Source organism: Salvelinus fontinalis, chromosome 2 (assembly GCF_029448725.1).
Source record: "Salvelinus fontinalis isolate EN_2023a chromosome 2, ASM2944872v1, whole genome shotgun sequence".
Classification (NCBI taxonomy): domain Eukaryota; kingdom Metazoa; phylum Chordata; class Actinopteri; order Salmoniformes; family Salmonidae; genus Salvelinus; species Salvelinus fontinalis.
Window position 1 is genome coordinate 70,800,228 of NC_074666.1, and position 24,513 is coordinate 70,824,740.

General features: G+C 43.5%; 1 protein-coding gene across 1 annotated transcript; it reads right to left on the reverse strand.

Annotated features, from left to right (window-relative positions):
- Positions 1 to 1,938: 1,938 nt before the first annotated feature.
- Positions 1,939 to 23,280, reverse strand: LOC129824610 (cytochrome b-c1 complex subunit 2, mitochondrial). Its single transcript, XM_055884291.1, has 14 exons — positions 23,170 to 23,280; positions 18,358 to 18,450; positions 17,809 to 17,958; positions 17,637 to 17,701; positions 16,660 to 16,716; positions 13,183 to 13,307; positions 12,861 to 12,958; positions 12,702 to 12,759; positions 5,668 to 5,763; positions 5,313 to 5,512; positions 4,995 to 5,075; positions 4,820 to 4,896; positions 4,479 to 4,632; positions 1,939 to 2,285 (listed from the first exon to the last, which is right to left on the reverse strand). The coding sequence occupies exons 1-14, from the start codon at positions 23,200 to 23,202 to the stop codon at positions 2,202 to 2,204; spliced, it is 1,371 nt and encodes a 456-aa protein (XP_055740266.1). The 5' UTR covers positions 23,203 to 23,280; the 3' UTR covers positions 1,939 to 2,201.
- Positions 23,281 to 24,513: the final 1,233 nt, after the last annotated feature.

The window sequence follows — 24,513 nt, forward strand, 5'->3', positions numbered from 1 at the left end:
TGCAAGGATGATTAGCTGTCCGTCCTGTCTCCCTGTAGCGCTGTCTTAGGCGTCTCACAGTACGGACATTGAAATTTATTGCCCTGGCCACATCTGCAGTCCTCTCCTAGCAGCATGCCTAAGCCACGTTCACGCAGATGAGCAGGGACCCTGGGAATCTTTCTTTTGGTGTTTTTCAGAGTCAGTAAAAAGGCCTCTTTAGTGTCCTAAGTTTTTATAACTGTGACCTTAATTGCCTACCGTTTGTAAGCTGTTAGTGTCTTAACGACCGTTCCGCAAATGCATGGTCATTAATTGTTTATGGTTCATTGAACAAGCATGGGAAACAGTGTTTAAACCCTTTACAATGAAGATCTGGGAAGTTATTTGGATATTTATGAATTATCTTTGAAAGACAGGGTCCTGAAAAAAGGGACGTTTCTTTTTTTTGCTGAGTTTGTATTGCTTGCCTGTATGATCTAAGCTTTTACAGAACACGACCCTGAATTGACAATAGATAATGCAGGAGACCCAACTTGGAAAAATTATATCCTGTGTGTTCATATTCACTCAATTGTAGGTCCCACCGGCTGACCAGGCAGAATGACATGAACACATATTCTAATAGTGGAAGAGGTCCTTAGCTGACAGTGTGGTATATGTTAAAATGTGTTTGTATTATGAATTGTATTCATGTTTCAGGACTCTTGGAAGGTTAGTCCAAATGAGGACTAAAAGAGATCCTAATAAAATCAAATCTATACCCATTTGAAGAGAAAAAAAGTTCTTAATTTGTTTAATAAGATTAGATTTTCTCAGAGGACACCACACTATAGCCTTCATGGCATTAATGGCACAGGGGGTATATTAGTGCATTTCCCTGTTACCACAGTCAGTCAATCACTGATTCAAGCACCACTCCACCACCTCCAATGGACAATACATGTTGAACCTAAATAGAACCACATGGATATGTAGCTTTATTATTCACTACGTTCCTTGAATACATGATTCACTGACATCCAGTTGTGATCTGTGTTGTTTTGTCATGTTTAGTCATCAAGGCCTTTTTTGCCCCTATCTCTCTAGCCATAGCTGTTATTCTTAATGGCTGCTTTTGCTGTGCAATATTTTTGATAACGTGTTTGACCAAACTCCAGGTCGATCAATATACTTAACAAAAATATAAACTTAACATGCAACAATTTCAAAATGTTTACTTAGTTACAGTTCATTGAAGGAAATCAGTCAATTGAAATAAATTGACCCCCCAAACGATCCTACAGGTGCAGAAGCCGGACGTGGAGGTCCTGGGCTGATGTGGTCTGCGGTTGAAAGGCTGGTTGGACGTACTGCCAAATTCTCTAAAACGGAGGTGGCTTATGGTAGAGAAATAAACATTAAATTCTCTGGCAACAGCTCTGTTGGAAATTCCTGCAGTCAGCATGCCAATTGCACACTCCCTCAAAACTTGAGACATTTGTGGCATTGTGGTGTGTGACAAAACTGCACATTTTAGTGTGGACTTATTGCCCCCAGCACAAGGTGCACCTGTGTAATGATCATGCTATTTAATCAGCTTCTTGATATGCCACACCTGTCAGGTGGATGAATTATCTTAGCAAATGAGAAATGCTCACTACCAGTGATGTAAACAAAATTGTGCACACGATTTGAGAGAAATAAGCTTTTTGTGCATATGGAACATTTCTGGGATCTTTTATTTTAGCTCATGAAACATGTTGCGTTTATATTTTTGTTCAGTATATAAACAATACCCCCACAATTTCCCCTCATTCTAAAATACCTGGATGCTACAATAGATGCAAAATTTTGCCAATGTAGCAGCTCCAACAGATTTTCAAGGCTCTTCGTTTCCCCCTGCAGCAGCTGGACGGAATAACATCAAAGATATATCATTACTCACTCATCTTGGTGATCAAATCAGACTGCCATTACTGTAGATAGACCATTTAATGAATTTACATCAAATATACAGAGAAATTGACAACAAAAATAATAATTATTCCTGATACCTGTGTACAATTATTGCAGAACAAACGTTAACATGATTTGTTAACAAAGGATTATCGTTTACTGTGAGATGAAGTCATGGGCTTCATATCAGAACCAGGTTCCTTTTTCTGGAGTAAGCAGCCAGGCACAACCTGCCCAGGTTAAAATGTTAAATAACTGTTTCATTGTTTATGGTTTGTTTCTTTTCACAATTCATCCACGAAGGGTGTGTTGGCGAGGTGTCCGCAGGCTGCCATCGATTTCTTGCCGTCCACAAACTTTCTCGCAGCCTGGAAAAACAAAATAATACACTTGTCAGTCACATTGTCCCTTATTCCCCTTCTGTGTCCCCAGCTGACCTGCTATAAATAAATGTAAGAGTCACACAGAAATCAGTCTTCAAAAATGTTATTCATATATTTCTTTTTTCCCTCTTTCTTTTTTACTTGAAGAATGGCGTTCCGATCACTTTACCCAAACATTATTATTTTATAGTACAGATGGAGGTATAGTTTGGAAGATAGACATAAAGAGGGAAAGAAAGGATTTAGGGGCACATACAGACCGCAACCCCCATAGCCAAGGGGGCAATATATTCACTATAAAAATTCACAGGCATTCACTGAGTGTACAAAACATTAGGAACCCCTGTTCTTTCCATGATAGATTGACCAGGTGAAAGCAATGATCACTTATTTAAATCCACTTCAATCAGTGTATATGAAGTAAAGGAGACAGCATAAAGAAAGATTTTTAAGCCTTGAGACATGGATTGTGTATGCGTGCCATTCAAAGGGTGAATGGGCAAGACAAAATATTTAAGTGCCTTTGAGCAGGATATGGTAGTAGGTGCCAGGCGCACCAATTTAAGTGTCACCAACTGAAACGCTGCTGTGTTTTTCACACTCAACAGTTTCCTGTGTGTATCAAGAATGGTCCACCACCCAAAGGACATCCAGCCAACTGACACAACTTGACACAAGCATTGGAGTCAACATGGGCCAGCATCCCTGTGGAATGCTTTCAACACCTAGTGGAGTCCATGCCCGATGAATTGAAGCTGTTCTGAGGGCAAAGGGGGGTGCAACTCAATATTAGGAAGGTGTTCCTAATGTTTTACACACTTAGTGTATTTCGAATATGAATAGATACAGTTGAAGTCGGAAGTTTACATACACCTTAGCAAAATACATTTAAACTCAGTTTTTCACAATTCCTGACATTTAATCCTAGTAAAAATTCCCTGCCTTAGGTCAGTTAGGATCACCACTTTATTTTAAGAATGTGAAATGTCAGAATAATAGTAGAGAGAATGATTTATTTCAGCTTTTATTTATTTCATCACATTCCCAGTGGGTCAGAAGTGTACATACACTCAATTAGTATTTGGTAGTATTGCCTTAAACAATTTAAACTTGGGTCAAACATTTCAGGTAGCCTTCCACAAGCTTCCCACAATAAGTTGGGTGAATTTTGGCCCATTCCTCCTGACAGAGCTGATGGAACTGAGTCAGGTTTGTAGGCCAGCTCGCTCACACACGCTTTTTCAGTTCTGCACACAAATGTTCTATAGGATTGAGGTCAGGGCTTTGTGATGGCCACTCCAATACCTTGACTTGGTTGTCCTTAAGCCATTTTGCCACAACTTTAGAAGTATGCTTGGGGTCATTGTCCATTCGGAAGACCTTTTTTTGCAACCAAGCTTTAACTTCCTGACTGATGTCTTGAGATGTTGCTTCAATGTATCCTCATAATTTTCCCTCTTCATGATGCCATCTATTTTGCGAAGTGCACCAGTCCCTCCTGCAGCAAAGCACACCCACAAAATAATGCTGCCACCCCTGTGTTTCACGGTTGGGATGGTGTTCTTCGGCTTGCAAGCCTCCCCCTTTTTCCTCCAAACATAATAATGGTCATTATGGCCAGACAGTTCTGTTTTTGTTTTATCAGACTAGAGGACATTTCTCCAAAAAGTATGATCTTTGTCCCCATGTGCAGATGCAAACCGTAGTCTGGCTTTTTTATGGCGGTTTTGGAGCAGTGGCTTCTTCCTTGCTGAGCGGCATTTCAGGTTATATCAATATAGGACTTGTTTTACTGTGGATATAGATATTTTTGTATCTGTTTCCTCCAGCAACTTGACAAGGTCCTTTGCTGCTGTTCTGGGATTGATTTGCACTTTTCGCACCAAAGTATGTTCATCTCTATGAGACAGAACGCGTCTCCTTCCTGAGCGGTATGACGGCTGCGTGGTCCCATGGTGTTTATACTTGCGTACTATTGTTTGTACAGATGAACGTGGTACCTTCAGGCGTTTGGAAATTGCTCCCAAGGATGAACCAGACTTGTGGAGGTCTACAATTTATTTTCTGAGGTCTTGGCTGATGTCTTGATTTTCCCATGATGTCAAGCAAAGAGGCACTGAGTTTAAAGGTAGGCCTTGACCTTCTTGCCCTAGCAGTAGTGAATGTTGGTGTACTCACGTTGACGACGTCTGCGTGGCTGACAGAGTCGATGCTCTGGGTAACTGTCTCTGGTGAGTGGTAGGCTCCGCTGGACAGAGCCTGGGCCCCCATCTCCTCCAGCAGGCCCTCAGAACTCTCCATGGACATCAGGTACTCCGCTTTCAACTGCTTCCTACCAGGTAAGAGGGGGGACAGGGTCAAAGGTCCAATCAGGGCAAGAAGGTATTATAGGCCATCAATGTAAATAATAATTAGTTATTAACTGACTGGCTGGGTTAAAGGTTAAATAAAAATAAAACCACAGAGTCAGTGCCAAGATTCATGTCCACTTAATGAGCCATGTTGTTTAGTGAACTCACTTTGCTCTGGCAACATCATCCTCGGACACGCCTCCCTTCGCAACCCCTGTCACCTGGGCGATGGCAGCTTTGATCACCTGTACAGAGAGACAGTCACTGTTAGGGACAGTCACTTATCAACATATATCAGGTTCTAACACGTTCTTATGTTACTACTGCATTATAGTGTGCTCACCTCTCCTGCGGAGTCGGCTTGAGCGATGGAGTAGACTCCAAAGAGTCCAGAGTCAGCATATGTGGCATTGAAGGCTGTGGCCTGCATAGGAGACAGAGAAATAAGCATTCGATTACCTTCTGTACACAAGATAGTCCAAGATCATTGTGCTTTCTAACCTCTAAACCTTTTATTTTTCTCTGTGCGTAATTTAGACAATCATACAATGAAGACTCCAGTTATGTAGAATTTCAGCTATGTAGAATATCGATTTCTATTGTAGTGACCACAACCAACAACACAGGAATAACTGTAGCAGCAAACAGGGAAGTTACTCACATCGAAGGGCTGTGTGGTTGCCTTGGCGATGCCCTGGCTCAGTTTGCTGGTGACGTTGGAGCCTCTCTTTACGTGTGGCCCGGCTCCCAGAACCCTTTGCAGCACACTAAAGGCATTGGCCTCTGCTGATCCAGTCACACCGCCCTCGCTGGCGATCAGCGAGTGGACCAGACCGGTCCCGTTCTGCACCCGCAGCTCACCTGCAGGGACACACAGTCACACACGGTTAACCACCATCAGGGTACGAACACACAACCCATCTTGGCTCACACACTGGGGTTGACTGAATCAGTGGCCCAGACTAGAGCTCAGCAGTTAGGCGTGCATTGCTTCTAAGGCTCTCTATGGGTCTTACCTCCGCGGTATACAGCCTTGGCCCCAGCAACTCCAGCCCCACTGCGGACACTGAGAAACTGCTCTCCTACCTGCCTCAGCACAGAGTGATTCACACCTGGGGAGAGACGGCACAGACAGGGGTCATGTCACTGGAAGACACACCAGAGAGCCAGCAGGAGACACACACACACACAGGTGGACTGTCATCACATAGACATCACATGCCCTCAGTTCAGTGTTTCACACAGGGGTACATACTAGGGCCGGGAATTGCCAGGGACCTCACAATATTATCACCATACTTAGGTGCTGAAGCGATATGACCAAGATGGCTTAGCAGTTCAGACATCATTTCTGTTTCGTATTGTTTCGTATTGTCGTGTCTTGTATATATATATATATTTACACCTTTCTTCGCATATCTTTTATATATTTTATTATCCAAGAACTCAACTACAAAAGCTTTCCTGCAACCCGCTTCACCAATTACAAAAAAGTATTATTTACCTCAAATCTGAAAATCCACCGTGGAAGCTAGCCAGGGGCTAATTCAGAAGCTAGCCAGAAAGCTAACCAGAAGCTATCCGATAGCTAGCCAGAAGCTAATCTGTAGCTGCCCAGAAATTAGCCGGTCTGCTGGCTAGCGTTGGTGTTTCAGCTGCCCACGTTTTGTGGTCATCAGCTATCCCTTTAGCTCGATAATCTACCGGCACTTTTGTGCAACGCGACTCGGACCGGAGCATTCCGGGACTTTTTTTTTTTTCTCTCTCAGTTTCCCCGGATTTCAGCCGCAGGCTCTGGACATTTGCAGCTAGCTAGCTGCAAACCGTGTGACTATTGGCTTACGTCGATCCCGGAGCAAACTCAAATCATTCCGGAGCTAGCCAGCTGAGGAGTTCCATCAGCCATTCCTGGGCTACAGTCACCTATCCGGACCCGTTTTTTTTTTGTTGCTGCAGATACGGAGCCCCACCGGGCCTTCACGACTGACTGCCGACGTTATCTGCCCGAGGGAGTTATCCAACTGGCACCTCCGTCCCGACGTTACCTGAACGCTCATCTGGGGCCCGCTAACCGTTAGCTGTCTTATCGGCTTCTATCTGAATAAGCATATCGGACAATTATTATTATTATTTATTTACTTTATTTTTTTCTTGGGTCACTATATCTATTTTGCCAATTTGGATTGATCCCCTCTGCCACACGGAACCCCACTAACCTACCGACGGAAACGCACGAGGTATCTACAAAATAGACTTCCATACTATGCTATCTTGCTACCGATAGCCATCTACCCGGCCAGCTGTCTGGATCGCCATGACCCCAACCAACCTCTACTCACTGGACCCTTATTGATCACTCGATTAAGCATGCCTCTCCTTAATGTAAATATGCCTTGTCCATTGCTGTTCTGGTTAGTGTTTATTGGCTTATTTCACTGTAGAGCCTCTAGCCCTGCTCACTACACCATATCCAACCTCACAGTTCCACCACCCACATATGCGATGACATCACCTGGTTTCAATGATGTTTCTAGAGACAATATCTCTCTCATCATCACTCAATACCTAGGTTTACCTCCACTGTATTCACATCCTACCATACCTTTGTCTGTACTTTATTCCTTTAAGCTATTTTATCGCCCCCAGAAACTTCCTTTTACTCTCTGCTCTAGAAGTTCTAGACGACCAATTCTCATAGCTTTTAGCCGTACCCTTATCCTACTCCTCCTCTGTTCCTCTGGTGATGTAGAGGTGAATCCAGGCCCTGCAGTACCTAGCTCCACTCCTATTCCCCAGGCGCTCTCTTTTGATGACTTCTGTAACCGTAATAGCCTTGGCTTCATGCATGTTAACATTAGAAGCCTCCTCCCTAAGTTTGTTTTGTTCACTGCTTTAGCACACTCTGCCAACCCGGATGTTTTAGCCGTGTCTGAATACTGGCTTAGAAAGACCACCAAAAATTCTGACATTTTCATCCCCAACTACAAGATTTTCAGACAAGATAGAACGGCCAAAGGGGGCGGTGTTGCAATCTATTGCAAAGATTGCCTGTAGAGTTCTGTTTTACTACCCAGGTCTGTTCCCAAACAATTTGAACTTCTACTTTTAAAAATCCACCTCTCTAAAAACAAGTCTCTCACCGTTGCCGCCTGCTATAGACCACCCTCTGCCCCCAGCTGTGCTCTGGACACTATATGTGAACTGATTGCCCCCCATCTATCTTCAGAGCTCGTGCTGCTAGGCGACCTAAATTTTAACATGCTTAACACCCCAGCCACCCTACAATCTAAGCTTGATGCCCTCAATCTCACACAAATTATCAATGAACCTACCAGGTACCACCCCAACTCCGTAAACACGGGTACCCTCATAGATATCATCCTAACAAACTTGCCTTCCAAATACACCTCTGCTGTTTTCAACCAAGATCTCAGCGATCACTGCCTCATTGCCTGCATCCGTAATGGGTCAGCGGTCAAACGACCTCCACTCATCACTGTCAAACGCTCCCTGAAACACTTCAGCGAGCAGGCCTTTCTAATCGACCTGGCCGAGGTATCCTGGAAGGATATTGATCTCATCCCGTCAGTAGAGGATGCCTGGACATTTTTTAAAAATGCCTTCCTCACCATCTTGAATAAGCATGTATAATATAGCCCTTGGTTCTCTCCTGACCTGACTGCCCTTAACCAACAGAAAAACATCCTATGGCGTTCTGCATTAGCATCGAACAGCCCCCGTGATATGCAACTTTTCAGGGAAGCTAGAAACCAGTATACACAGGCAGTTAGAAAAGCCAAGGCTAGCTTTTTCAAGCAGAAATTTGCTTCCTGCAACACAAATTCAAAAAAGTTCTGGGACACTGTAAAGTCCATGGAGAATAAGAACACCTCCTCCCAGCTTCCAACTGCTCTGAAGATAGGAAACACTGTCACCTCCGACAAATCCACTATAATTGAGAATTTCAATAAGCATTTTTCTACGGCTGGCCATGCTTTCCACCTGGCTACCCCTACCCCGGACAACAGCACTGCCCTCCCCTCTGCTACTCGCCCAAGCCTTCCCCATTTCTCTTTCTCCCAAATACAGTCAGCTGATGTTCTAAAAGAGCTGCAAAATCTGGACCCTTACAAATCAGCCGGGCTAGATAATCTGGACCCTTTCTTTCTAAAACTATCTGCTGAAATTGTTGCCACCCCTATTACTAGCCTTTTCAACCTCTCTTTCGTGTCGTCTGAGATTCCCAAAGATTGGAAAGCAGCTGCGGTTATCCCCCTCTTCAAAGGGGGGGACACTCTTGACCCTAACAGCTACAGACCTATATCTATCCTACCCTGCCTTTCTAAGGTCTTCGAAAGCCAAGTCAACAAACAGATTACCGACCATTTCGAATCCCACCATATCTTCTCCACTATGCAATCTGGTTTCAGAGCTGGTCATGGGTGCACCTCAGCCACGCTCAAGGTCATAAACGATATCTTAACCGCCATCGATAGGAAACAATACTGTGCAGCCGTATTCATTGACCTGGCCAAGGCTTTTGACTCTGTCAATCACCACATCCTCATCGGCAGACTCGACAGCCTTGGTTTCTCTAATGATTGCCTCGCCTGGTTCACCAACTACTTCTCTGATCGAGTTCAGTGTGTCAAATCGGAGGGTCTGTTGTCCGGGCCTCTGGCAGTCTCCATGGGGGTGCCACAGGGTTCAATTCTTGGACCGACTCTCTTCTCTGTATACATCAATGATGTCGCTCTTGCTGCTGGTGATTCTCTGATCCACCTCTACGCAGACGACACTATTCTGTATACTTCTGGCCCTTCTTTTGACACTGTGTTAACAAACCTCCAGGCGAGCTTCAATGCCATACAACTCTCCTTCCGTGGCCTCCAATTGCTCTTAAATACAAGTAAAACTAAATGCATGCTCTTCAACCGATCACTGCCTGCACCTGCCCGCCTGTCCAACATCACTACTCTGGACGGCTCTGACTTAGAATATGTGGACAACTACAAATACCTAGGTGTCTGGTTAGACTGTAAACTCTCCTTCCAGACTCACATCAAACACCTCCAATCCAAAGTTAAATCTAGAATTGGCTTCCTATTCCGCAACAAAGCATCCTTCACTCATACTGCCAAACATACCCTTGTAAAACTGACCATCCTACCAATCCTCGACTTCGGTGATGTCATTTACAAAATAGCCTCCAAAACCCTACTCAATAAATTGGATACAGTCTATCACAGTGCCATCCGTTTTGTCACCAAAGCCCCATATACTACCCACCACTGCGACCTGTACACTCTCGTTGGCTGGCCCTCGCTTCATACTTGTCGCCAAACCCACTGGTTCCAGGTCATCTACAAGACCCTGCTAGGTAAAGTCCCCCCTTATCTCAGCTCGCTGGTCACCATAGCAACACCCACCTGTAGCACGCGCTCCAGCAAGTTTATCTCTCTGGTCACCCCCAAAACCAATTCTTCCTTTGGCCGCCTCTCCTTCCAGTTCTCTGCTGCCAATGACTGGAACGAACTACAAAAATCTCTGAAACTGGAAACACATCTCCCTCACTAGCTTTAAGCACCAGCTGTCAGAGCAGCTCATAGATTACTGCACCTGTACATAGCCCATCTATAATTTAGCCCAAACAACTACCTCTTTACCTACTGTATTTATTTATTTATTTTGCTCCTTTGCACCCCATTATTTCTGTCTCTACTTTGCGCTTTCTTCCACTGCAAACCAACCATTCCAGTGTTTTTAGTTTTTATTTTACTTGCTGTGTTGTATTTACTTCGCCACCATGGCCTTTTTATATTTTTATTTATTTATACATATATTTGTTTGCCTTCACCTCCCTTATCTCACCTCACTTGCTCACATTGTATATAGACTTATTTTTTTTCACTGTATCATTGACAATATTTGTTTGTTTTACTCCATGTGTAACTATGTGTTGTTGTATGTGTCGAACTGCTTTGCTTTATCTTGGCCAGGTCGCAATTGTAAATGAGAACGTGTTCTCAATTTGCCTACCTGGTTAAATAAAGGTTAAATAAAAAATAAAATATGTAGTGTTGTTCTATGTATTGCGATTCGATACTGTGATTTTATTGCGATTCAATATACATTTTGCTCACCATATGTCTGCTGCCGAGGGACAAGAGAGAGCCATGAGAAAATGACATTTGATCAGTAAGGGAAATATACTACATGGCTACAAGTATGTGGACACCCCTTCAACTTAGTGGATTCGGCTACTTCAGCCACACCCGTGGCTGACAGGTGTTCAAATCGAGCACACAGTCATGCAATCTCCATAGACAAACATTGGCAGTAGAATGGCCTCAGTGACTTTCAACGTGGCACCGTCATAGGATGCCACCTTTCCAACAAGTCAGTTTGTCAAATTTCTGCTCTGCTAGAGCTGCCCTGGTCAACTGTAAGTGCTGTTATTGTGAAGTGGAAATGTCTCGGAGCAACAACAGCTCAGCCGCGAAGTGGTAGGCCACACAAGTTCACGGAACGGGACTGCCGAGTGCTGAAGCGCGTAAAAATTGTATGTCCTCGGGTTGCAACTCTCACTACCGAGTTCCAAACTGCCTCTGGAAGCAACATCAACACAATAACTGCTCACCACGAGCTTCATGAAATGGGTTTCCATGGCCGAGCAGCCTTACACAAGCTTAAGTTCAAGCGTTGGCTGGAGTCGTGTAAAGCTCGCCGCCATTGGACTCTGGAGCAATGGAAACGTGTTCTCTGGAGTGATGAATCGCGCTTCACCATCTGGCAGTCCGACGGACGAATCTGGGTTTGGAAGATGCCAGGAGAACACCACCTGCCCCAATGCATAGTATCAACTGTTAAGTTTGATGGAGGAGGAATAATGGTCTGCAGCTGTTTTTCATGGTTCGGGCCCCTTAGTTCCAGTGAAGGGAAATCTTAACGCTACAGCATACAATGACATTCCAAATGATTCTGTGCTTCCAACTTTGTGGTAAGAGTTTGGGGAAGGCCCTTTCCTGTTTTAGCATGACAATGCTCCCATGCACAAAGCGAGGTCCATACAGAAATGGTTTGTCGAGATCGGTGTGGAAGAACTTGAATGGCCTGCACAGAGCCCTGACCTCAACCTCATCGAACACATTTGGGATGACTTGGAATGCCAACTGCGAGCCAGGCCTAATCGCCCAACATCAGTGCCCGACCTCACTAATACTCTTGTGGCTTAATGGAAGCAAGTCCCCGCAGCAATGTTACAACATCTAGTGGAAAGCCTTCCCAGAAGAGTGGAGGCTGTTATAGCAGCAAAGGGGGACCAACTCCATATTATTAACCATGATTCTGGAATGAGATGTTTGACAGGTAGGTGTCCACATACTTAAGACCATGTAGTGTAAGTGCTGAAAACAAATTGGCTCCCTATTTAAAAAGAAGATGGAGAACAAGTTTTGGGGCAGGTACAGTCAACTAGCGTAAAAACAATATTGCAATATCATCAAAACAATACGATATCATTAAAAATAATATCTCAATATGTAACTAGCGATTTATTTCCTATCACTTGTACATACCAGAGAGCAGTCATGTCACACACACACAGTGCGTCATACTAGAGCAGAACAGCTGACCTCTACTCCACATATCTTTAGACAGCCTTTAACTCTAGGGTTTGGACAGAGGCCAAAGGAAATGTGATGTGTACACAGTACGCACGCACACACAGAGGGAGAGGGGGTTACGTCGGCTTAATTCAAAGGATATGACCCTTATAGTGACCCAATCAATAGGGTTGTTCCGAGTCCCTACCCTTCTTCCTGAAGTGTGCACTTGCTCAATATCCCCTCAAGAATTTAAAAGTAATACATTGGCTTGAGTGAGTTTCCACCATATTCCTTTTCAATCCATGAGGGGCTGCACACTTCAGGGAAAAGGTAGGGCAAGGAATCAGAACAGCCCCGGAGACATGCTGAAGGAGCTGCAACATGTAGAAAGGAGAACCCAGGGTGCCATTGGATCAAAAAGACTAACAGCCAGACACACTCACCTAGTCCTACAAGAGCCATTCTGGCACTGGTGAAATTGTTCTGGACAAAGGACTGCAGCTAAGGGGGATAAGGAAGTAGGAGAGAGTTTAAGAGAGAGCTAAGCTGTGACAAACACAAGGTAGCACTATAGTGAACAACACAGCTATTAACAGTCTTACCTGTTCACCACTGACTTTGCCAACCATGTAGTCAGGACAGTACAGGGAGTTGGATAGAGCGTTTTTGTAAGCAGCTTCATGCAACTTCTCAATGACACCTTCAGAGAAATAAACCCCATAACAAAAGACTTCAGTCAGTGAGTTGGCAAGGAGAACTAATAACAGGATGCTAGACAAATGACTATAGACAAAAAAATGAATCTGCAGCATACAAATATATACTAAACCAAAATGCTACTGGTAATTCAATAAAAAGATATTAATTCAACAAGGAGCAATCGTGCTGGACAAGTAAAGTGAATAGAGGGGAAGTGTTGCTGACCTATCTGTGAACACTGGTGGGCCAGGGCCCGGTCTACCTTGACCCTGGAGGTCAGGTCGTCCACCTCCCATGGCCGGAACTCTGGGGTCGTGGTCACGTTGATCAGGTACTCCATCACTGTGTCTCTGAGGAGAAGGATGGACGTTGGATGGGCAGACGCAAACATACGGACAATGCAACAGTCATAACTCTCAACATACAGTGGCAAGAAAAAGTATGTGAACCCTTTGGAAATACCTGGATTTCTGCATAAATTGGTCATCAAATTTGATCGGATCTAAGTCACAACAATAGACAAACACAGTCTGCTTAAACTAATAACACACAAACAATTAGAAGTTTATGTCTTTATTGAACCCACCGTGTAAACATTCACAGTGCAGGGTGGAAAAAGTATGTGACCCCTTGGATTTAATACCTGGTTGACCCTCCTTTGGCAGCAATAACCTCAACCAAACATTTTCTGTACAGTCGTGGCCAAAATTTGAGAATGACACAAATATAAATTTTCACAAAGTCTGCTGCCTCAGTTTGTATGATGGCAATTTGCATATACTCCAGAATGTTACGAAGAGTGATCAGATGAATTGCAATTAATTGCAAAGTCCCTCTTTGCCATGCAAATGAACTGAATCACCAAAAAACATTTCCACTGCATTTCAGCCCTGCCACAAAAGGACCAGCTGACATCATGTCAGTGATTCTCTCGTTAACACAGGTGTGAGTGTTGACGAGGACAAGGCTGGAGATCACTCTGTCATGCTGATTGAGTTTGAATAACAGACTTGAAGCTTCAAAAGGAGGGTGGTGCTTGGAATCATTGTTCTTCCTCTGTCAACCATGGTTACCTGCAAGGAAACACATGCCGTCATCATTGCTTTGCACAAAAAGGGCTTCACAGGCAAAGATATTGCTGCCAGTAAGATTGCACCTAAATCAACCATTTATCGGATCATCAAGAATTTCAAGGAGTGCGGTTAAAATGTTGTGAAGAAAGGCTTCAGGGCGCCCAAGAAAGTCCAGAAAGCACCAGGACCGTCTCCTAACGTTGATTCAGCTACGGGATTGGGGCACCACCAGTACAGAGCTTGCTCAGGAATGGCAGCAGGCAGGTATGAGTGCATCTGCACGCACAGTGAGGCGAAGACTTTGGAGGATGGCCTGGTGTCAAGAAGGGCAGCAAAGAAACCACTTCTCTCCAGGAAAAACATCAGGGACAGACTGATATTCTGCAAAAAGTACAGGGATTGGACTGCTGAGGACTGGGGTAAAGTCATTTTCTCTGATGAATCCCCTTTCTGATTGTTTGGGGCATCCGGAAAAAAGCTTGTCTGGAGAAGACAAGGTGAGCGCTACCATCAGTCCTGTGTCATGCCAACAGTAAAGCATCCTGAGACCATTCATGTGTGGGGTTGCTTCTCAGCCAAGGGAGTGGGCTCACTCACAATTTTGCATAAGAACACAGCCATGAATAAAGAATGGTACCAACACATCCTCCCAACCATCCAGGAACAGTTTGGTGACAAACAATGCCTTTTCCAGCATGATGGAGCACCTTGCCATAAGGCAAAAGTGATAACTAAGTGGCTCGGGGAACAAAACATAGATATTTTGGGTCCATGGCCAGGAAACTCTCCAGACCTTAATCCCATTGAGAACTTGTGGTCAATCTTCAAGCAGCGGGTGGACAAACAAAAACCCACAAATTCTGACAAACTCCAAGCATTGATTATGCAAGAATGGGCTGCCATCAGTCAGGATGCGGCCCAGAAGTTAATTGACAGCATGCCAGGGCAGATTGCAGAGGTCTTGAAAAAGAAGGGCCAACACTGCAAATATTGACTCTTTGCATCAACTTCATGTAATTGTCAATAAAAGCCTTTGACATATTATGAAATGCTTGTAATTATGCTTCAGTATTCCATAGTAACATCTGCCAAAAATATCTAAAGACACTGAAGCAGCAAACTTTGTGGAAATTAAAATTTGTGTCATTCTCAAAACTTTTGGCCACGACTGTAGTTGCGGATCAGATTTGCACAACGGGCAGGAGGAATTTTGGACCATTCCTCTTTACAAAACTGTTTCAGTTCAGCAATATTCTTGGGATGTCTAGTGTGAACTGCTCTCTTGAGGTCATGCCACAGCATCTCATTTGGGTTGAGGTCAGGACTCTGACTTTGCCACTCCAAAAGGCCTAATTTATTTTGTTGAAGTCATTCTATTGTTGATTTACTTCTGTGTTTTGGGTCGTTGTCCTGTTGCATCACCCAACTTCTGTTGAGCTTCAATTGACGGACAGATAGCCTAATATTCTCCTGCAAAATGTCTTGATAAACTTGGGAATTCATTTTTCCGTCGATTTTAGCAAGCTGTCCAGGCCCTGGGGCAGCAAAGCAGCCCCAAACCATGATGCTCCCTCCACCATACTTTACAGTTGGGATGAGGTTTTGATGTTGGTGTGCTGGTGTGCTGGGCCTTTTTTTCTCCACACAGTGTTGTGTGTTCCTTCCAAACAACTCAACTGTAGTTTCATCTGTCCACAGAATATTTTGCCAGTAGCGCTGTGGAACATCTAGGTGCACTTTTACAAACTTCAGATGTGCAGCAGTGGTTTTTTTGGACAGCAGTGGCTTCTTCCGTGGTGTCCTCCCATGAACACCCATCTTGTTTAGTGTTTTACGTATCGTAGATTCATCAGAGATGTTAGTATGATCCAGAGATTTCTGTAAGTCTTTAGCTGACACTCTAGGATTCTTCTTAACCTCATTGAGCATTCAATGATGAACATCAAGGCTTTTAGAGATACTTTTGTAACCCTTTCCAGCTTTATGTAAGCCAACCATTTAAAAAAAAAATCTTAGGTCTTCTAAAATCTCTTTTGTTCGAGGCATGGTTCACATCAGGCGATGCTTCTTGTGAATAGCAAACTCAAATTTTGTGAGTGTTTTTTATAGGGCTAGACAGCTCTAACCAACATCTCTAATCTCGTCTCATTGATTGGACTCCAGGTTAGCTGACTCCTGACTCCAATTAGCTTTTGGAGAAGTCATTAACCTAGGGGTTCACATACTTTTTCCAACCTACACTGTGAATGTTTAAATTATGTATTCAATATAAACAAGAAAAATATAATAATTTGTGTGTTATTAGTTTAAGCACACTATGTTTGTCTATTGTTGTGACTTAGGTGAAGATCAGATCAAATTTGATGACCAATTTATGCAGAAATCCAGGTAATTCCAAAGGGTTCACATACTGTTTCTTGCCACTGTAGATGATGAATCAAGAGGATCTCAAGTGGCCCTATGGGAAGCCTCTATGATAAATAGGTAAGAAACACAGGGGCTAATTACACCATGAATCAACCCTGTCCTCGCATACAACGTGCACGTAATTCAAGTTTCTTCATCCATCAATTCAACACCAAAGTAAACCCACACACTATGAGGGAGTCTGGCTGCGGTAGTAACTTACAAGTGGTCTCTCAAACACTCCACAGAGTAAACCATGGTCTCCCTCGATGACGTTACGCTGCGGACACACAGAAAACAGACATGTTAGCTACATCCTCCAGACTAGACTAGCTATGATGCACATTGCTTTGCAATGAGGTGAAAATAGGAACATTCTTGTGCTGTTTGTGCAGATTGGCATTTCCTGGGATGATTCATGTACTGGAGGCAGCTCTACAGGGTGGTCACTAGCTTGCACCGCCACAAAGTCATAAAATCTGATTTTAAACCTAACCTTAACCATACTGCTAACCTTAAATTGAGACGGAAAAAAACACATTTTTGTTTTCGATATAGCCAATTTTGACTTTGCAGCTGGCCCATCTAGCGGAACACTTAGCTTTGCCCCCAGGACAAGATTCATCCCAATAAATGTCAACCTGCATGTGACACTGTGCTTCTCTCATCTTGTTCATTCTGCTCTATCCTAAAACGTGAGCCCCCCGTTGACTCGAGGGCAACTGTATGTGTGTGCATCTATAATGTAGTGAAGCTATAGCTTGTGTGAGGTATGGGTGTTGAAGTTGGTGTTAATGTTAATGTTTCACTGCCTCCTACATTTACGTTTATTTACAGCAAGTCAGGCGGGGACACAGAAGGAATAAGGGACAATGAGGGAAGGGGTACACAACACAAGGGTATAATATAATAATAATAATAATATTCCATTTAGCAGACGCTTTTATCCAAAGCGACTTACAGTCATGCGTACATACATTTTACTTATGGTTGGCCCCGAGAATTGAACCCACAACCCTGGCGGTACAAGCGCCGTACTCTACCAACTGAGCCATACAGGGTAACATATGGTATATTGTAGCATACACTCTGTATGTGGAGATAGGGAACAGTATAATGTATACTCTGCATGAGGACAGAAATGGGGTTAGGGGACAGGGAGGGCGGGGACATAGTGCTGTACTCTCCATACTCGCTGACCTCAGACTACCCCCCACTGCCTCCACACCACGACAGATCCTGAACGCAGACGCTCCCTTAGTAGTCTGAAAACAACAATAGTGACAGTGTTCATTCATTAACTTAAGGACTTTAAAAAACAGTGTAGTTGTGTCACAGAGATCAATCCATTCATAAAACCACTGGGACTTACCAGGTTGGCTGCCAACCGCAGGACATGACTGACTCCCTGGTTCTCCACAGTCTCATAACGAGTGCCTGCTTTCACAAACACACCCACACTGGACACGGGAGAGTAGTTCTCCAACGACGCAATCACTAGACCGTTGGGCAGCTTGGACACCTAGTAGAGAACACAGGGAGGGAGAGTCAGCTGGAACACACGTGAGACTGGCAGCATTGTTGTTTTGGAAACTGCAGAGTAAATAAGAGAGTAAACATTCCATTCTGTTCAACTGAGGTAAAGTTCTTGTGATCAACTACACAACCAAAAGTTCATTTTCCAATATGGAGGGAAATATGGCTACACAGTAAGTAAAAGTGTGTGCATGGTAGTACCTAAAACAAGTCTACACATGAACATAATCACAATGCTTAGCCATAGAGTAGAGCACATCCTCATCCCTGACACGCCACTCAAGGACCCACCAAGAAAAACTCAACACCCCAGTTTGGGCTACAACTAGGGCCCAGAGTTTTTCCTGTGATCCCATGTGAAAACTTCTTGGCCTCTATGACATACCTGTACATTCTGGGGGGGCAGGGCCGCCCCAGCCTTCAGGCCAGCCAAGGGCTCAGTGAGGACATCACTCCTCCTGGCTGCATAGCATCGTATCTGGGGAGGGAAATTATAAAAATCATGTCAACAAACACTCACCATAACTTCCTCAGCTAAGGAATTACAATATGATATGATACACTATTCAATTCATGTGGAAGGATCTAGATTTCCTTCTGTCCTCAAATGACCCCAGTCAAATGACGTCTTATGGCTGAAAATAATACTACAGGTGGATTAAACCAAACCATCATAACAGGTTTTGTTTAGGAGGATGTTTTGTGATACGAGCAGCTTCCTCTAACCTAAAGACGGGAGATGAATTCTGAGCCGGGTCTAGACTAGAGCAGTGGGTATTCTTGATGATATTTAGTCCACTCTGAGGGTAGACTCACTGGGTGCCAGGCCAAACTGAAATATGTAGTATGTTAAGCCTTCTTATTTGTCCTTCCAAGAAGACACATCATACATTGGATGTAGCACCTTGGTTAAGATGAGGGTGAGGTGTAGGGAAACTCAATCGGTAGTAAGGCTAAATCCTAAAGACCTGATATGATCCAACCCCCAGTCAAACATCTAATGTCAGAAGAGATTATGGTGTCTGCTACAATATGAAAGAGAGAAATAGAAGCTACCCATTTTTTTGCAGTATGCAGTCTTACAGATAAATTTCCACATTAAAGCATGTTCATGTTATTTCCACAGAAATGACCAAAACAGGTGTCTCCAACCTTTTCTGGCATGAGCTACTTAAAAAAAAAGAAGAAGTGTAAGCAAGCTACTCATTTTTTTCTAGCTTTCAAATAGGCCCATTTTTCTTCTCTTGTCCAGGTTCTTATTGAACTACTTACTCTTGTACACTCTGTTTTCTCTTTTATTTTTCCTGGTTTTAGATTTGTTTAAGTTTTTCACTTTCAAAAGTGCAATTGTTCATAGAAAAACTACGAAATTGGAAGTTCTGAGTCCATGTCAACGGTTAAATCACATCAGAAAACATTTTTTTTTAGGTATGTAAGAAAACTTAGGTATGTAAAAATACATTTATTTTTTGTGTAATACCCATTTGGCGATTTAATTGCGCATTTGGCCATTTAATTGCGTATCTAGTGAGTGCGGAATGTGCTAGGACCGTGGGATGGCGGAAGCAGAAGTGTCGGTTAAAGCTGAAAGCGAGTCGAGTACAGTTAGCGTGAAAGATTAGTGGACAACAGTGAAGAATGGAACAAAATGGGCTGAAGTTGTTGTGGAAAATGAGTCTGATGTGTCGTTCCTTGTTGGAGTACGTTTTTTGGATAAAGATGTTTATTTTGGGAAACCCTTTTGAAGTCACAAGGAGGGTGAAGGCGGCGTTGGGAAAAGTGGATGCAGTCCAAGTAACCAGAAGTGGTATGATGTTGATATTGTGTGTATCTAAAGAGCAAAAGGAGTGTGCATTTTGTGGCTTGTGAAAATATCGACGCATGAAGTGAACAGCTTTGATTTTCGGAGCAGGGCACCGGTAAAATGATATTTCTGGCGTCCTATTGGACATTGATAATCATTATCTTAGGCCAAAAATTCCAGGAGTAGTTAATGCACGTCGCTTGACAAATATGGAGAATGGGAAAAAGGAGCAGTTTATCTGTATTATTGTTTAATTAGTATATACCACCCTAAGATACGCAGTAAAAGCGTTCGTCCAAAACCCGATGCAATGCAAGAAGTGTAAAAAGGTTGGCCATGTGTCAAGTCTTTGCAGACGGAAGGAATGTTATTGAAGAGTATTAATGTAAAATGTTGCAACTGTGGTGGGGATCGTATTTCCGAATTCCCTGAGTGCCCTGTTAGGGTGAAAGAGGTTGAGGTGTCAAAGATCAGGGATGTAGGCGGTGAAGAGCTTTGAAGGGGCAAGAGGCCACAGTTCTGAAGAAGATATGGAGGTGGATATACCACAACCAGTTGCAAACGTTGAATACACTTATTGTGAAAAAGGTGTATTTTGTAGCATTTATAGCCACAGTTATTAATTGTACTGCACAAGTGTCCAAGAAGCTGGACATCATATCTGCAGCCAATAAGTTTTTGGGCCTCCAAGACTTAATGGCAGAAGCACTGCAAGGACTACTGTCACCAGGATATGTCCCGACATCACAGGATCCTTCTGAGCCTGTGTAGGGACCTGCTTAAAACAGAAAAGCTTTAGTTTAATTAACATTTCATTAGATAGTTTGAATGTATTTTTTTTACCCCATTTCCCCCCCCCCCTCCTTTTTTAGAGCCTTATTATCAACTTGTAGAGTAGGTGGCGGAATGCACATATAATTGACGCAAACGCCATTATACCAAAGAAGAAGAATCAACTTTGCAGTTAACATTTAATTGAGAAGGTTTTGGGGAAACTATCTGTCAACCCACAAAATGGTTATCATATCAACTGGGAACACATAGTGTGATGGAGAAATGCACGCGCCACACAGACAAACGCAATATTGCTGGAAATTAATAGGCAGATAATGTTAGGTTTGGCTTTTTAAGCCAATAGTGGCTAACCAGGAGTTGGATAATGTCAATGTTGCGTTGATTAGATAGTAACTGGGAGCTTGCTGTGTCTGATACTTGATACTTGTCAAATTTTATGTACTTTCAGAATTGTTTGGCGAGCTTCTCGTAGGTGGGCTGCGAGCTAATCGACCTGTTGGAGACCTCTGACCTAAACCAATCTGGAACCTGATATTTGAAAAGCTAATAAACTCAGCAAAAAAATAAACGTGCCTTTTTCAGGACCCTGTCTTTCAAAGACAATTAGTAAAAGTCCAAAATACGTTCACAGATCTTCAATGTAAAGGGTTTAAACACTGTTTCCCATGCTTGTTCAATGAACCATAAACAATTAGTGAACATGCACCTGTGGAATGGTTGTTAAGACACTAACAGCTTACAGACGGTAGGCAATTAAGGTCACAGTTATGAAATCTTAGGACACTAAAGAGGTCTTTCTACTGATTCTGGAAAAACAACAAACAAAGATGCCCAGGGTCCCTGCTCATCTGTGTGAACGTGCCTAGGCATGCTGCAAGGAGGCATGAGGACTGCAGATGTGGCCAGGGCAATAAATAGCAATGTCCGTACTGTGAGAAGCCTAAGACAGTGCTACAGAGAGACAGGATGGACAGCTGGTCATCCTCGCAGTGGCAGACCACGTGTAACAACACCTCCACAGGATCGGTACATCCAAACATCACACCTGCGGTACAGGTACAGGATGGCAACAACTGCCCGAGTTACACCAGGAATGCACAATCCCTCCATCAGTGCTCAGACTGTCCGCAATAGGCTGAGAGAGGCTGGATTGAGGGCTTGTAGGCCTGTTGTAAGGCAGGTCCTCACCAGACATCACTGGCGACCACATCACTTATAGGCACAAACCTACCATCGCTGGACCAGACAGGACTGGCAAAAAGTTGCGGTTTTGTCTCACCAGGGGTGATGGTCGGATTCGCATTTATCGTCGAAGGAATGAACGTTACACTGAGGCTTGTACTCTGGAGCGGCATCGACTTGGAGGTGGAGGGTCCGTCATGGTCTGGGGAAGTGTGTCACAGCATCATCAGACTGAGCTTCTTGTTATTGCAGGCAATCTCACCGCTGTGCATTACTGGGAAGACATCCTCCTCCCTCATGTGGTACCCTTTTTGCAGGCTTATCCTGACATGACCCTCCAGCATGACAATGCCACCAGCCATACTGCTCGTTCTGTGCGTGATTTCCTGCAAGACAGGAATGTCAGTGTTCTGCCATGGCCAGCGAAGAGCCCGGATCTCAATCCCATTGAGCACGTCTGGGACCTGTTGGATCGGAGGGTGAGGGCTAGGGCCATTCCCTCCCAGAAATGTCCGGGAACTTGCAGGTGCCTTGGTGGAAGAGTGGGGTAACATCTCACAGCAAGAACTGGCAATGTCTGTGGAACTTGTTCAGTTTGTGTCTGTTGTTGAATCTTGTTGTGTAAAGTTGTATTAACATATGTTAAGTTTGCTGAAAATAAACACAGTTGACATTGAGGACATTTCTTTTTTTGTTGAGTTTGTCAGCTATCTGCAGACAGCTGAGCTAGACACCAAACACTTGGCAGCACACTCCAGATATACTATAATACATTGTTAAAAAACAGGGCAATATCAAAACATTAACTTGTCAAGCTTCCTAGAAATCAACAGTATACAAGATAATAAGGGAGAAAGACGGTGGCTTATTGTCAGACCTTCGTAGCTAAAGCTGCCAGATACTTCATCCCATCACTACCAATCAACATTGCAATGAGATTACTTGATCGGTGAATTGAGACATTGACTGTTCCATGGCATGTCACCTGGCTTGGATTGTCAGTGCGGGATTGATCTGAAAAACCAGCAGAACCGCAATGACCTTCAATGGGTTGAGCTGGATGGAACCATGGGCTACGTGACAGCTAGCTAGCAATACAGCTTGCCAGTAGTGAACATGCCATTGTAAAATGTAGTACATAGCCTCATTTGTAAGTAAGAATGGCTATTATAGGTTCATGAAGCCGATTGGATACATCATCTCGGTCAAGATTATAGAAGTAAGCGCGCCTAGCTAACTTTAGCTAGGGCAACCGACAGGCTAATTAAGCATCCGTTTCCACTAGCCAACCTTGGCTACTTAGCCGGCGAGTCCACGGGGTGGGTTCCAATTGACTCCCCAACGAAAAAATCAACGAAACCTCATGATACATCGTTGTAAAATACACGTTTAATAGGATAGAGTAACGAGACTCACGGAGAATTTATTTAGAGTTCGGATCCCTTTCATGACTCCCGTTTCTCTCCTTCAGCAGCAGTAAAATACAGACATGGACGCCCTGACGTCCTACCCACAATGCACCGCTATTCACAGCCAATCCAAAAATGGTAAAAAGATTCGTCAAGCTATTTAACTTTAAAGGGCCAATCGGTAGTTGAAACAATGCTGTTTTGGTAAAAATCTGAGGGATGAGCCTGGAGAAATGTTACCACTTAAATTCATAGACAGAGCTATGGATGCAAGGACTGACCATCCATGATATCCAAATTAAAGTTGTAACCATGGTTTGAGGCTATACAATGCAGAGGCTGGTGGGAGGGGCGGGCTCATTGTAATGGATGGAATGGAATAAATGGAACGGAGAAAAACATGTGGTTTCCATGTGTTTGATACGTTCCAGCATTCCATTCCAGCCATTCCAATGAGCCCATCATCCTATAGCTCCTTCCACCAGCCTCCGCTGATACAGTGTTTGTTTACATTAACCTTGTTTACGACCAATGGAATAATACAAGCTAATATTTTGGGTTCTGATGAGGTATGACTAATGACATCATTGGGTACGATAGTTGTATCAATGGGTATATACCATTAATTTATAAGTGCAAAATGGATGTAGCAACTGCAGATTGCCCATTTAACAAGATTAACATTGATCCGATTCACAAATTGTATGGACAGGCTGAGTCGACTGTAATGCATTTTCATATTGTAACTTTGCCATAAGGGTATGTGTTAAATACACTACAATAAAACAAAACAGTTGTGGTGACTGAAGGAGAAACAGCTCAGCTGAAGAGAGAGGGCAGGTCTGGTGTGATCAACTGGGTTTGTCATCAAACCCACCACAAGACTGTCTTAGCCCACTGAGCTAAAGCCTATGCATTAGCTTGGTGAACTAGTGCAAGTCTTCAGGTCTCATGCAAGGTTACTCACACAAGTGAGACTGACTGCAAATGGATTTGAACCCATCTGCGCAATACAAGACTGGTATTCTGTTCTAAAAGCCTAGGCAGTATTTAAGGGAGCTAATGCAAGTCTTTGTGTCTTGCAGCCATTAGCTGTTGGATTTTGAAATTTGAGCTATGGGGATTCTCACTGACTTAAAAAAAAACTACACTGCTCAAAAAAATAAAGGGAAAACTTAAACAACACAATGTAACTCCAAGTCAATCACACTTCTGTGAAATCAAACTGTCCACTTCGGAAGCAACACTGATTGACAATACATTTCACATGCTGTTGTGCAAATGGAATAGACAAAAGGTGGAAATTATAGGCAATTAGCAAGACACCCCCAATAAAGGAGTGATTCTGCAG